We start from the raw sequence: 15818 nt of genomic DNA, 5'->3' as shown, positions 1-15818 counted from the left end.
TAGCTTAGTTTCTGACACAGAGGAAAATGATAGTTGGGTGGATTAAAAACAATAATACTATTGATATGTAAAGAATAGATGTTCTTGTTTTTGTAATGAACAATATGACGACAGCCAACTAGTATCTTATTAAGAGGGTGAGTGGGAAGGACTCAAACAAATCATAATTCTGCCAACCTATTCAAGTTTTCAATAGTATGTTATTCTGCGAGTTAAACATCTAGTCACAGATTACTACCATGAAAGATCTCGTCTGCCTTCTGCACTCATGGACTTTGCTACTTCTCTGCTGCCTGGTTCATTTGGGAACACCACAAGATATAGTACATCTTTAAAAGCAGAACAAGGTACACACATTTTTCTGCTTTAATACTTATTGGAAAGATTCCAAAACCAGGAAAAAAATTACTGCTGTTTAAAATATGTCACTTAAAAGAGCACATCTACACTTCGAACTGGAGGTGTAATCTCCAGCTCAAGGAGACATAACCATGTTAGCTCTAAATGCTCTAAAAAAAGACGGTTACTCACCTTTGTAACTGTTCTTCGAGAGGTGTTGCTCATATCCATTCCAGTTAGGTGTGTGCGCGCCGTGTGCATATTTGTCGGAAGATTTTTACTCTAGCAACACAAGGTGGGTCGGCTGGGCACCCCCTGGAGTGGCGCCATATATATACCCCTCCCGACCCAACCACCCCTCAGTTCCTTCTTGCCAGTTACTCCGACAGTGGGGAAGGAGGGCAGGTTTGGAATGGATATGAGCAACACATCTCGAAGAACAACAGTTACAAAGATGAATAAATGTCTTTTCTTCTTTGAGTGCTTGCTCATATCCATTCCAGTTAGGTGATTCCCAAGCCTTACCTAGGCGGTGGGGTCGGAGTGAGATGTGGCAGAATGCAAAACTGCTGAGCCAAAGGCTGCATCATCTCTTGACTATTGAACCAGTGCATAATGCGAAGCAAAGGTGTGGACCGAGGACCAGGTAGATGCGCGACATATCTCCTGGATAGGTACACAAGCCAGGAAGGCGGCAGATGAAACCTGAGCCCTGGTAGAATGCGCAGTGACGTGGCTTGGGGAAATATGAGCCAAATCGTAATAAGTGCGGATGCACGCCATCACCCAAGATGAGATCCTCTGAGAGGAAACAGGTAGGCCTTTCATTAGGTCTGCTACTGCGACAAAGAGTTGGGGCGTTTTACGAAACGATTTTGTCTGCTCAATATAAAATGTGAGCGCTCTATGGACGTCCAGAAAGTGCAATTGTTGCTCCCGTTGCGTTGTGTGTGGCTTCAGGAAGAAGACCGGGAGAAAGATGTCCTGGTTAACATGAAAGGCCGAAACCACTTTAAGGAGGAAAGCCGGGTGTGGTCGCAACTGCACCTTGTCCTTGTGGAACACAGTGTACGGTAGATCCACCGTAAGAGCCCTAAGCTCGGAGACTCATCTGGCCGATGTAATGGCTACGAGGAAAGCTGTCTTCCAAGACAGGTATAGTAGCGAGCAGGTTGCTAACGGCTTGAATGGGGGAGACATAAGTCTGGTTAAAATCAGGTTGAGGTTCCAGGTGGGGCTGGGTGGCGTATTTGAAGGTATAAGCGCTCCAAGCCCTTGAGGAACCTCGAAACCATAGGGTGTGAGAACACGGAACGACCACCTTCGCCTGGGTGGAAGGTAGAGATGGCTGCCAAGTGTACCCTCAGTGATGATACTGCTAGACCCTGCTGTTTGAGAGACCAGAGGTAGTCCAAAATAGAGGGGATCGAGACCTCAGTGGGAGTAAGATTAAGCGTTTCCCACCAGCAGGAGAAATGCTTCCACTTGGCCAGGTACGTTGACCAGGTGGAAGGCTTCCTGCTACCCAGGAGAACTTGTTGTACTGATTCAAAGCAACGTAACTCTGACTGGTTTAACCATGCAGTAGCCACACCGTGAGGTGAAGAGCCTGCAGGTCCGGTGGCGAAGCCTGCCGTGGTCCTGAGTTATGAGGTCTGGGTGAAGTGGCAGGGTAACTGGGTTGGCTATCGACAGGTAGAGCAACGTGGTGTACCAGTGCTGCCTGGGCCACGCTGGAGCGATCATGATGATGCACGCTCTGTCCCTGCGGAGTTTCAGCAGGACCTTGTGAACCAGCGGGAACGGTGGGAAGGCAAAATGGAGCTGGCTCTTCCACGGCATCAGGAAAGCATCCGAGATCGATCCCGGGGAGAGACCTTGGGAGTAGCAGAATATCTGGCATTTCCTGTTCTCACAGGAAGCGGACAAGTCTATGTGGGGAAATCCCCACTTCTGGAAAACAGAATGCATAACATCCGGGCGGATCGACCACTCGTGAGACAGGAAAGACCTGCTGAGTCGATCCGCCAGGGTGTTCCGAACGCCTGGGAGAAAGGACGCTACCAGATCTATCGAGTGGGCTATGCAAAAGACCCAGAGTTGGATGGCCTCCTGACAAAGGGGGGAGGACCGTGTCCCTCCCTGTTTATTTATGTAGTACATGGCCGTTGTGTTGTCTGTAAACACAGACACAACGGCCTCGCAACTGTTGCTGGAATGCCTGGCACGCCAGGTGGACAGCTTTCAGTTCTCGGACATTTATGTGTAATGCCAGCTCCTGAGAAGACCAAAGGCCTTGAGTACGAAGGTGACCGAGGTGAGCACCCCAGCTGAGAGATGATGCGTCCGTCGTCAGGGACACTGAGGGTTGGAGTGGATGGAACGGCATCCCTGCACACACCAGGGAGGGAGTTAGCCACCATTCTAGGGAGCCTAGGGTGCTCGGGGGAATGGTGACTATCATGTCTATTGGGTCCCTGCCTGGGCGGTATACCGAGTTAAGCCAAACTTGGAGAGGACGGAGGCAGAGCTTGGCATGTTTGGTTACAAACGTGCAGGCAGCCATGTGACCCAGGAGACCGAGACAAGTGCAAGCCGAGGTCGTCGGGACATTCTGTAGACTTCGGATGATTGTTGCCATTGCCTGAAACCATGGCTGTGGTAAGCAGGCTCTGGCTAGACTAGAGTCCAGGATAGCTCCTATGAAGTCTAACCTCTGCGTGGGAACCAGAGAGTGGATTTTTCTATATTGATCATCAGGCCTAGATGTGAATAGGTCCTTGACGATGCTCATATGCTGAGTGACTTGTGTCTCAGAGGCCCCTAGGATAAGCCAATCGTCCAGATACAGAAAAACGTGTATCCGACGTTGGCGGAGGTAGGTGGCTACACTTTGTAAATGCCCTTGGGGCTGCAGAAAGGCCAAATGGCAGGACTGTAAACTGGAAGTGCTGACAGTTGGCTACAAAGTGGAGGTATCTCCTGCGCGGAGGAAAGATAGTGATGTGAAAGTATGCGTCCTTCATATCGAGGGCGGCATACCAGTCTCCAGGATCCAAGGACAGGATAATGGTCCCCAGAGATACCATGCGGAACTTCAACTTTATCATAAACTGGTTGAGTCCTTGCAGGTCTAGGATAGGACTGAGACCTCCCTTCGACTTGGGGATTAGGAAATAACGGGAGTAAAACCCCTTGCCCTTTTCATCCATCGGTACCTCCTCTATAGCTCCTATGGCGAGGAGCGTCTGCACTTCTTGTAAGATGAATTGCTCGTGAGAGGGGTCCCTGAAGAGGGACAGGGTTGGAGGGAGGGAGGGCGATGCTGAAATAAATTGGAGGTGGTACCCATACTCCACCGTGCGTAGGACCCAGCAATCTGTAGTTAACTGGGACCACACCGGGAAGAAGTAGGAGAGATGGTTGGAGAAGGGAGGAGAGGGATCCTGGCCTGTAACTGGTACACCACCCTCGGGCGCACCTTCAAAAGTTCGTCTTTGGTCCTGGTGGTGGTTTCAAGGGACCTTGATTTTGGCCCCATTGAGGTCCTGACGGTCGTCTGCGACCACCTCGGCCGCGCCACCTGCCAAAGTTCTGTCTTTGTCTAGGCACAGAGTATGGGTGGTGAGGCTGGGGATAGAAAGGCCTGTGTTGGGTCACCAGCATATGCATGCCGAGAGAGCGAATTATGACCCTGTTGTCCTTCAGGCTTTGCAGCCTGGGGTCAGTCTTTTCCGAGAAGAGGCTTTTACCATCAAATGGTAAGTCCTGAATGGTATACTGCAGCTCCGGTGGGAGGTTTGAAACCTGAAGCCATGAGATGCACCTCATGGCAACACCCGAGGCCGGAGTCCTGGCTGCTGAGTCTGCTGCATCCAACGAGGCCTGGAGGGAAGTTCTGGCCACCTTTTTACCTTCCTCCAAGAGGGCAGTGAACTCTTGGCAAGAGTCTTGAGGGAGAAGCTCCGTAAACTTACCCACCGCCACCCAGGTGTTATAATTATAGCAGCTAAGCAAGGCTTGTTGATTTGCCACCCGGAGCTGTGGGGCCCCTGCCGAGTACACCTTGCGGCCGAGTAGGTCCATTCGCCTAGCCTCCTTCGATTTCGGGGCTGGCGCCTGCTGGCCGTGGCATTCCCTCTCATCAACAGACTGGATGACTAGTGACCAGGGAGGAGGGTGGACATACAAGTACTCATACCCTTTAGAGGGCACCATTTATTTACGCTCGACTCCCCTGGCCGCAGGAGGGATAGAGGCTGGGGACTGCCATATAGTATCGGCATTCGCCTGGATGGTTCGAATAAATGGTAGGGCCACTCTAGTGAGGGCATCCGCCGATAGAATGTCCACTACCAGGTCCTCTATCTCCGGGACCTCCTCCACCTAGAGATTCATACTGAGTGCTACCCTCCTTAGGAGGTCTTGATGGGCTCTCAGGTTGATTGGAGGAGGGCTCTGCCACCGCCTCATCTGGAGAAGAGGAAGAGGAGATGCTAGCAACGAGTGGGTCCTGGGTGGCCTGTTGCTCTTGGGCGATCTCCTGCTCCTGCTCCAGAGGAACCTGGGAGACCGGTGGGTGAACTGGGGCTTCCTCCACAGCAGTTGGAGGGGGCGGCTAACCGTCGCCTCTGGCACTCGGTGCTCTGATGAGACAGAGCGGGACGGAACTACTGGTACACTTTGGGCCTGGTGGTATGCCCAAGGTGTCCAGAAAGACCACTGATGAGGTCCTTGGTCCTGGGCCTCTTGGAAGACTCTGATGGGCACACCAGAATCGTGGTCCTAAGCATAAGAGCTGTCCACCTGGGACAACACTGATGCGTGTCTGGATGGCCATGGAGGTGCTGAAAAGCCCTGGGCAGAGTCTCTGGCTCTAGCAGACCTTGCCTTACTCGGGACCGGGGACTGGTACCGGGAGACATACCGGTACCGGGAACGAGATCGGGACCTGCGACCGGAGCGGTGCCAGGAGGTCAACCGAGATCTCGAGGCTCGACGTCGCGAGCGGCTATGGGAGTCATGTTGCTTGGAGTGGTGCCAGGAGCTGGAACGGTGCCAAGAGTAGTGGGCCGGCGAACAGGATACTGACCAGTGCCGCAAGTACAACCGGTACCGAGTAGGAGAACAGTACCGGGACTGCGAGCAGCATCGGGAGAAGGAGCGCCGACGGGACCTGGAAAGTCTGAGGGACCGTGATCGTGAACGGTGCCACTCTGCTGTGCCGACAGAGGATGGTCTTATCAAGGCAGGCTTGCCGATAGACTGTATTACCCGCACCGGCGGTGCCAGAGGTTGAGGCAGCGTCGACTCTGTCATGGCAATCAGATCCCTTGCCGTTGAGAATGTCTCCGATGTGGATGGAATAGGAAGCTCAACCACGGCTCGTGCCGGGGAGCTGACAGGCACCGGACTCGACGGCCCTTGTGGGACTGGAATCGATGGTGCCGACGTGGTCGGTGCCGCGGCAGGTGTCGCTGCCAGGCGATCCGACTTAGACAAGCTCTCTGGCTGCGGTGCAAGTGGCACGGAAGGAGCAGGAGTCTTAGGCTTTCTCGACCTCGGGGAGAGGGAGCGATGCCGAGTCGACTTCGGTGCCGGCCAGTGCCGAGAGCTCTTGGCAGTATCGGAGCAGTCTGGTGCCAAGGAAGTACTTCTGCTCGCCGATTGACCAGGGCTCGGTGCCAAAGGCGGAGGGGTAAGAGCCGCCTCCATGAGGAGATGCTTTAGCCGAAAGTCCCGCTCCTTTTTTGTTCTCGGCTTAAAAGCCTTGGGGACGCGACACTTATCTGTCAGGTGAGATTCCCCAAGGCACTTAAGGCAGGAGTCATGTGGATCTCCTGTCGGCATCGGCTTATGACAGGTCGAGCATGGTTTGACACCCGGTGAACCGGGTATGGGCCCTGGCACTGGGTGCGGGGAAGGGTCTAATCCCCGAACCCTTCTTAACTATACACTAACTATGAACAATAAAAATTAACTATAACTATATAACTTTGAACTATATACACAACAAAATAACTAGAAAACTACGAGTAGCTAGGGAGGTAGAGGTCAGTAAAACCGCACTCCACTGTTCCAATGACTGACATGGGCGGTAAGAAGGAACTGAAGGGCGGTTGGGTCGGCAGGGGTATATATCCGGCTATATCTGGATATGAGCAAGCGCTCGAAGAACAGAAGTTTAGCCAGGGAGGCACGAGCAGTGGGACGGGCTAGCTGCCACAATACATACCTAGCATCTCAGATGGGATCTTACTCAAGGCAGCCACTCCTCCCATTTCTATTTTTAGCATGCTTCCTGAACAGAGCTAGCATGAGTGTGTCTCCTTAACCTGGAAATTACACACCCAGCTCAAAGTGTAGATAAATCCAAAGACTAGAAGATAAGCGCTCAGCAAACTAATGCACCAAAAAAATTCTGAGGCAAAATGCACCACCAATAGCAAAAATGAATTGTTTTAAACTGCCAAAAGCCATGAGAGCAGACAAGAGAAAAAAACAGAAAAATCTTAAGTAATAAATTTAGTGAACAGACAAAATGAGTAGCAGCTGTTATGCAGAAAGGAATTGCTTCTTAGTCAACTGTTAAAAAGAACTAGCTGCTGGACACACTAGGGAACCCTAATGTTCCAAGAAGAGAGACTTGCACTATGTGGCTTTCAGCTGGCAGACAAAGCCACTTGTTGGACTCTTGCCAGCAATTTACACAAGGAACAAACCTCAAGAGCAGAAATCTAAAATGATCATCTCTGTTTCAAGACACATTTTTACTAAGTCCATTTTTACTTTTCCAAAATTCATTTCTCATTTTTTACAGAAATGATTTTAGTGCTGAACGCTATCACATCAGGTTTGCCAAGACCACAACTCATTTTTCAACACACTATATTGGAGATGTATGTAAAAAAATAAGTCTGTAAAACCTAATGAGGCTTGATACTACATCAGGAATAATGTTTGGAATTTTTCCTTTAAAGAAAGAAATTATTAATTTCCCCTAAATTACATATTTGATAACTTACTTTTTCTGTAATTTTCTGTTTTTTTCTGCCTGTCCCCCAAGTTTGCTGAGTCCTAAGGCATCTTGAGATGAATTGTCTGTTTCTGCCAAGCCAACTACAAGGAATTAAAAAAGGTACTTAATGACATTTTTTTGTTTTTTACCTTGAATGTATTTGTATAAACCAGCATAACTATCATATACCTGAACAAAGTAATTAGTACTCTGTAATGTTACTAATCAGCAGTAATTGTCCAATTATGTGTCTATCGGTAACTCATTTTATTAATGAAATGTGATAAGAAGAAATTAAAAAGACAGCCCTTTATTTCAGATACACTAAAGCATATTGTACTTGAATATGAGCGTTTCAGAATATCTTTATTCTCTCCCCACTCCACGTCATGCACCTGGAATCTAAAATAAATATTACTTAGAAAAATACATTAAAAATGTAAAACATGAGATTAAGGCCTTGTCTACACTACCGCAGTAAGTCGACCTAAGTTACGCTACTCCAACTGGGGCCTGGTCTACACTATGCGTTTAAACTGAATTTAGCAGCATTAAACTGATTTAACCCCGCACCCGTCCACACAACGAGGCCCTTTATATCGATATAAAGGGCTCTTTAAATCGGTTTCTGTACTCCTCCCTGACAAGAGGAGTAGCGCTGAAATCGGTATTGCCATGTCGGATTAGCGTTAGTGTGGGTGCAAATTGATGGTATTGGCCTCCGGGCGGTATCCCACAGTGCACCATTGTGACCGCTCTGGAAAGCGGTCTGAACTCGGATGCACTGGCCAGGTAGACAGGAAAAGCCCCGTGAACTTTTGAATTTCATTTCCTGTTTGCCCAGCGTGGAGCTCTGATTAGCACGGGTGGCAATGCAGTCCCAAATCCAAAAAGAGCTCCAGCATGGACCGTACGGGAGATACTGGATCTGATCACTGTACGAGGAGACAAATCTATTCTATCAGAGCTCCATTACAGAAGACGAAATGACAAAAGCATTTGAAAAAATCTCCAGGCTATGATACAGAGTCTACAGCACAGTGTTGTGTGACAAGCATAACGGAAAGCCAAAGAATCAAATAGACGCTCAGGGAGGGAGGGAGGGCGTACTGAGGACTCCAGCTATCCCACAGTCCCCGCAGTTTCCGAAAACAATTTGCACTCTTGGCTGAGCTCCCAAAGCCTGTAGGGTAAAACACATTGTCCGGAGTGGGTCAGGGTATGTGTCGTCAATTTACACCCCACTTCCCCCCGTGAAAGGAAAGGGAAAAAAATTGTTTCTTGACCTTTTTCAATGTCACCATATATGTCTATTGCATGCTGCTGGTAGACACGGTGCTGCGGCACTGAACAGCAGCATCCTTTCCCCTCCCCTTCCCTCCCCTCCCCGGTAGCAGACGGTACAGTGCAGAATGACTGATAGCTGTCCTCGTCATCATCCCACGAGTGCTCCTGGCTGGCCTCAGATGAGGTCGGCCGGGGGCGCCTGGGTAAAAATAGGAATGATTTCCGGTCATTCCCAGCAGATGGTACAGAATGGCTGGTAACCGACTTCATCATAGCAACTGGGCGCTGAGCTCCATCGGCCCCCCCCTTTCACGTCTAAAGAAAAGATTCTGTACTGCCTGGACTATCACAGCAGCTGGAGGCTGCCTCTCGCTCATTTTATCTCATTAACAAGTCAGTGTTTCTTATTCCTGCATTCTTTATTACTTCATCACACAAATGGGGGGACACTGCAACAGTAGCCCAGGAGGGTTGGGAGAGGAGGGAAGCAACGGGTGGGGTTGTTGCAGGGGCACCCCCTAGAATGGCATGCAGCTCATCATTTCTGCGGGATCTGACACGGAGCGGCTGTGCTCTCTGGTTCTCTGATACACTGGTTCTCTAGTACACTTGACTCATATTCTAGGCAGGACTATTTTTAGATAAAACATAAAGGAGGGAATGACCCGGGGAGTTATATCCATTTTTGTCTTTGCGCCCCCGGCCGACCTCAGCGAAGGACAGCCAGGAGCACCCATGACAGCAGCAGACGGTACAGAACAACTGATAACTGTTATCTCATCGCCAATTTACAATGGCATGGCAGACGGTACAACAGGGATGGTAACCTGTCTCTACTACCTTGCAAAGGCAAATGAATGCTGCTGCTGCAGTACCGCCTCTGTCAGCTGCCTCCAGTACACACACGGTGACAGTGACAAAAGGCAAAAAACGGGCTCCATGGTTGCCATGCTATGGCGTCTGCCAAGGCAATCCAGGGAAAAAGGGCGTGAAATGATTATCTGCCGTTGCTTTCACGGAGGAAGGAATGACTGAGGACATTTACCCAGAATCACCCACGACACTGTTTTTGCATCATCATGCATTGGGATCTCAACCCAGAATTCCAATGGGCGAGGGAGACTGCGGAACTATGGGATAGCTACAGGATAGCTACCCACAGTGCAACGCTCCAGAAATCGACGCTAGCCTCGGTACATGGACGCACACCGCCAAATTATTGTGCTTTGTGTGGCCGCGTGCACTCGACTTTATACAATCTGTTTTACAAAACTGGTTTATGTAAAATTAGAATAATCCTTTAGTGCAGACGTACCCTGTGTGAATAACACAGTACTGCATCAATGGGAGATGCTCTCCTGTTGTCTTCATCTTACTCCTCTCATTCTGGTGGAGTACCAGAGTCGACTGGAGAGCGCTCTGTGGTCAATTTAGCAGGTTTTCAGTAGACCCACTAAATCGACCCCCGTTGCATCGATCGCAGCAGCGTCGATCCCCAGTAAATGTAGACATGGCCTAAGTCTTTCCTTCCTTTTATACTATTGATAATACACTAGTTAGAAGATAACAAACCAACCTTGTCCCAATGATTCTTTGCTGGTTTGTCCAGGTCGACCCTTTTCTTTCTTACCAAATAAGCGACCTATAGAGGATTTGATTCCCTTCTTTTTAGGGGCTTTGTGAAGGGAATCCTGGCTACTATTACTGCTACTAGGGTTGCTTACTTGCCCGTCTTGAGAACCTGTAGAACTTTAGAAAAAAAGAAGAACTTCTTTTAGTCTGTAAAAGAAAACACACAAAATAATCCCCACTTTCAGCACGCTACATTTTTTATGGCAATTTGAGGTTTTGGTGGAAGCTAAGGAAGACTGTCAAGTTACCTCAGCAAATTAATTTCCAGTTTTTAAACATTTTTCATCACAAAAGATGTGAAAAGCATCACCGGAAGAGGTAGCAAAAGATTAAATGGAGCATTAAAAAAACAAAAACACACTGGACAACATCCAATGTCTCAACATTTTACCCCTTTTCTTATTGAGATATCTTATTAGGGCGACTGACCTATGTCAAGCAACTGCAGGTTATTTGTATATCTTTTGTTGTTATGTATATTACAATCCACTAGATGTCAGATTCCCTACCGAGTTCAGATGATCATAGGTTGAATTTAAGCCAGATCTGGAAATGAGTTGCATAATAAATTAAAATTTCAGCTTCCTTTCATCTACCTTTCTCCTCTATAATATGCATTTTTTACTTACAGTGATGAAAAGAAAGGCAAATGGCTGGTACTTGAAAACTTTCCCACAGAAAACCAACTGCCAGTAATGAACGTGCTAAGGGGACTGCTTATAAAGACCAGCTTTAGCAAATCAACTGACATATTATTCTGACTTCTCCATTTACTTTGTCTTTTCAGAAATTTTAAAAATCAACTTCTTAAAACTTGCATGATCTGAACAACAACTTTGTAGTCAATCAGCTTTTTAAAAGTCTGAACCTTAGCTATGTTATCAGAATATTAACCTCATATTTTCTGCCATCTTTCTTACTTACTTTCTTATGTCCCTGATGTCTTCGTGGCTCAATGTATGCAAAGCTCCTTTATGGACTCTATCCAAATACAGAGATCGAGGCGAAGACGGTGGTGATGTCTCACATTTTATTGTGGTCTTGTCATCTCGTACTTCTTCTCCAGAAACTGGAGACTAATGGGGAAAAAAGAATGAAAACTTTAGAGTTTAGTTTCTAGCATGAATCCTACATTAATACTGTACAAATAATTAAAAGACAATGTATCTGATTATTTTTTCCCTTGGTAGTGATATGGTTCTCCTAGCTTTTTTATTCTGGGACCGTCATTTCTACTCTTTCATTCTCTCTGAACTTCCTCTCACTTTTATAGACAACCAGTGTTGTTGAATTAATATTTCTGCTGGAAATCGGACCGTGGCAATTTTATGTAGAATTCATTGCCTCTCTATCCAGCAAATAGGGCTCAGAGCTAGTATACATTGCCTTTAACAACTCCCTAAAACTATGAAAGCTAATATTACAATATATACACACACACTTATTAGTTCTTTCAGTAAAGCCACCAAGACAGAGGGCCAAGTAAAGCATTGCTCAAACTCCAATTATGAGGAACTAGAAGAGTTTTAAAGAAGGTGTTCTAGATGTTATGGGCTTAGATGTTTTAATTACAACTTTATAAAATCAGGAATCCATATGTCAATACTTATGGAGTTCCTTCAAGTGTGATGAGGATCAGAAATTCAAACTAAGTAATTTAATTGTGTATTGGTAATCTTCAAAATTCAACGCAAGCATGCCTTTACAGAGATAGAGGAATAGCTATTGCAAATGGATAACATAGTACTTGGGGTAAAAGCATCTCAAGCTAAATTACTATTGCTTCCTCTAAAGCAGATCATCTTCCTCTTCTTTTCTTTATTCCCATCATCATTAAAAAAGCATTAATTTAATATTTTTAATAGCAGAGATTAAATCTGAACATGAAATAATTTGCAATTATTCAAAAATACGTAACTCTTGCAAGGGATCTCATTTATACTAATACTTTATGATGAATGACATAGCAAAAGAACGTAACTAAGTGGCTAAAGAGTTTACCTTTCTACGGTGTTTCCTTAAATCACTAGGCTGACAGATGCATGCAAAGAAAAGAAATTAAGAGAAACCAGATTTATTGCAAACTCTGTAGCACAATCTCAAAGTATTAGCACAGACAAAAACACACTAGGGAGAAAATAGTATAGCAGAATATATGTGGAAGGAAGCTGAGATGCTCTCCAACTACAAAATATACTTGAAAATCTAGGTTTATAATGGAAATACCATAGATACTTAAATAGCAGTTTTAGAGGATAACAATATTTCACTCATATCTACAAGGTAAAATTAAAAAAGAAAAACAGAAAAAAATATTCTCAGCAAGAAACCCTGTAAATTAAAGTTTTGTTTTGCTTTAAAAAAAATATAAATAAGGAGAATACTGCGGCAAAGACTCTCCCTTGAACACAAGTATCGGAGAGGTAGCAGTGTTAGTCTGTATCCACAAAAAACAACAAGGAGTCCGGTGGTATCTTAAAGATTAACAGATTTATTTGGACATAAACTTTCATAGGTAAAAAACCCACTTCTTCAGATGTATGGAGATCCCTTGATCACATAACCAAAGATACTCAAGGCAGGGACCGAGGTTTCTATGTTGTCTGAGTTAGATCCTATGAATTTTAAACACTCTTGATTCTGAACAAGTTTGGAATCTTGTTCCCTTTTCTAGACTTTATATAATCAGAAACATTACAATATTAATCCTGAAGTCCAGAACTCTGGCAGCACTATTGAGAGATAACTTACATTTAGGCTGTAGGAATAAATATGCCCTGTCTATCACCAATAGTTGTTCTTCCCCACCCTCACCAAAATCTGTTGAATCTCATCTCAGACATTCTCACCCTTTAACAGTATGCAGAGCAAAAGATCAACGATTGTTCATTAACTGAAGTTGTACATAAAGCATAATCATATCAGACTGATACTGGTAAAAATTACATTCATATAGTTTGGGAAACAGATTTACACTGTACTTGGCTCAGTATTTTAAAAAGACTTGTAGGCAAAAAAAAAATTGAGTATCAAAAATTCAATGCACTTCGTATTACAAACAAAGAAAGTTTAGAAAGATTAGGTAGGTTTGGGCATTTGGTCCAAAAATAACTGGTCAATTGACCAGTCAAATATTAACAAGTAATTCAAAAACTGTCAAATATTCTAGAATACTAATATATTAGAATAGTAACAGGAAGAGAAAGAAAAGTACAACTTTATCATCTCCAATAGGCATAAGGGAGATACTTCAGCCTAATTAAAAAAAAAAAATAAATTACTTCAGTTATTTTAATTCAGAAAAATGCAAGACACAATGAAATTAAAAACTAAAAATGCAGAATGGCACCATGATGTAACGAAAATGGTAGGCTGCCACATACATCAAGGTATTCTTATTGGAATATTTGAGAATACGGACCGTGGTCAATTATAAGGTCGTTGACTGACATTACTTGACTGGCTTGCCAAGTTTACTTGGATTAAAAATATGCCTTTTGCAAAAGGTTCCATGTTAGCTAAGCAAGGTAAATGTGTAAACATTTGTTCAATCTTACATTAAAATATTTGTTTTGATTATCAATTTTACTACAGTAAAAGCTGTGTTATCTGGCACTGGCATTTCAGGAAGAGCTGTGGGGCGTGAGCTCTGGAAGGGGCTGCAGGGTGCTGGATCTGGCTGGTGCTCATCTCAGGCAGCCCCCCGCAAGCGGTGACATGTCCCTGCTGCTCCTAGATGGAAGAACGGCCTTGGAGGCTCCGTGCGCTGCCTCTGCCCCACCCAAGTACTCGCTCCACAGCTCCCACTGACCGGGGACTGCAGCCAATGGGAGTTGCGGGGGCGGGAGCTGCGGGCAGAGGCAGGACACAGAGGTGTCTGGCCGCATCTCTGCTGTGGAGCAGACCAAGGTGAGCGCTGCCTGGATCCAGCACCCCAAAACTCCTCCGACACCCAAACTCTCTCCCAGAGCCTGCTCCCTGCACCACCTCCTGTGCCCCAACCCTGAGCCTCCTCTCGCACCCAAATTCCCTTCTTAGTTAACCAGAATTTTTGACTTACCAGCACACCCCATACCCCCAAAATGCCAGATGATAAAGCTTTTACTGTATATTGTATATCAGAACAAGTTAATTAAATCATAGTATAGACTCAGTTTACCCTTGAGATGTCCATCAATAGAAAATAAATTAGATAACCCTGAAAGGTGCATCAAATATTAATATACATGGATTCAGGCTCTATATGTGCTATTTAAATACCACCCAAGGACATCATCCATTCCTTGTAAAGAAAATCTTAATATTAACAATCATTATAGGAACAGGTCAACAGAGGAGAAAAATGAATAAAATCGTAAATTAATCCAGACCTCAACACCCAATTAATTTTGGGATGGCTAAAGTAAAAGACATCACCACAAGAAATGAACACCAACGAAAAAAAATACAGAGTGTCAGCCAGCACTTGTTAAAGAAAGCTACAAGCTTTTAATTCATCAGTTTTAGTTAAACAGAAAAAGTACCAGCACTGAATTTTTAAAAGAGTTAAACTAGCTTGTATCCACAAATCTGGAAAGAAAAAACCCAATCCCAAGACAGAAGTACTATCTCTATGATAGCATTTGATACAATGACATGAGCTTAATGCAAGCTAACAGGCTTAATGTTAGCTAATGTTCATAAATACCAAGTGGATTTTTATTAGGAAACTATAAAATAATGTAAAAAATAATCCATTATTCATAATATACATTAAACAAAATCCAGTATCTCCACTACTGTAGTTCTGGTGGAAGCTTAGGATCCTTACATTACCATAACTGAATAATTTTTTAAAGTATTGAATAAGCCAATAGCTCAGCTCAATACTACCACATCTGATTTGGTCAGTTTCTTTAAATCTTGGAGTTGTGAATTTTAATGGAAATCAATTACAGTTTCATTAACTATTGAACAATAAAATTCATGAAGATTTCTAGATGCTCCAGGACTTGCAGCTTATTTTTACTCACTAAAACTAGATTTAAAAAAGTCACGCCGCATTGGGAGAGGAAGCCTTGGCAATAAATATCATTCTGACCTATTTTTTCATAGAAACAGCTGTGAAACTCATTTTTGAGTCAATTTCTGCAACGAAAATATTTAGATTAGAACTTGCTTAAAACATTTCCTTTATAAATTGCTAGTTCAAATAGATACATTTCAGTTCACGTCATAGCTGTACATTTAAAACGTAAATAGCACTTAATCATTAATTTGCAAGATTATGGATTTCACATATTTGTATGAACTTATTTATTTGTTGAGCATTCAGTAGACATGTGGATTATGACCAACAGGCAGCAACAAAACATGTATGATTTGAATAGACTTAAGAAAGAAGAGAGTAAATGGTTGTTGTACCAGGATTTGGAGGAAAAGGGCTAAGTTCTCCCAGGCACAGGTGGCAGCACAGAGTAAAACTAGGAGGAGATGACAGAATGTAGGGAAGAGATGTGAGCGGAGCAGAGCAGAGACCAAAGTTTTGGAGACTTTTTGAAAG

The 15818-nt window shown here is 44.8% G+C and overlaps 1 protein-coding gene across 5 annotated transcripts in view; it reads right to left on the bottom strand.

Annotated features, from left to right (window-relative positions):
• The window catches only part of PPFIA1 (PTPRF interacting protein alpha 1), an 89932-nt gene that overhangs the window by 27250 nt on the left and 46864 nt on the right, over positions 1–15818 (bottom strand). For 4 of the 5 annotated variants that reach the window (XM_050955231.1, XM_050955233.1, XM_050955234.1 and 1 more), the window contains 3 exons: positions 11201–11352; positions 10221–10393; positions 7365–7458 (listed from right to left, as the gene is read on the bottom strand). In XM_050955231.1, coding sequence (XP_050811188.1) covers positions 7365–7458; positions 10221–10393; positions 11201–11352 — 419 coding nt within the window. Of the gene's footprint in view, positions 1–7364; positions 7459–10220; positions 10394–11200; positions 11353–12277; positions 12308–15818 lie in introns of all 5 variants that reach the window. The other variant, XM_050955236.1, reaches the window with a different exon arrangement.

The sequence above is a fragment of the Gopherus flavomarginatus genome, chromosome 5, assembly GCF_025201925.1.
Source record: "Gopherus flavomarginatus isolate rGopFla2 chromosome 5, rGopFla2.mat.asm, whole genome shotgun sequence".
Lineage (NCBI taxonomy): Eukaryota > Metazoa > Chordata > Testudines > Testudinidae > Gopherus > Gopherus flavomarginatus.
This window is presented reverse-complemented; position numbering and strand designations above follow the sequence as displayed.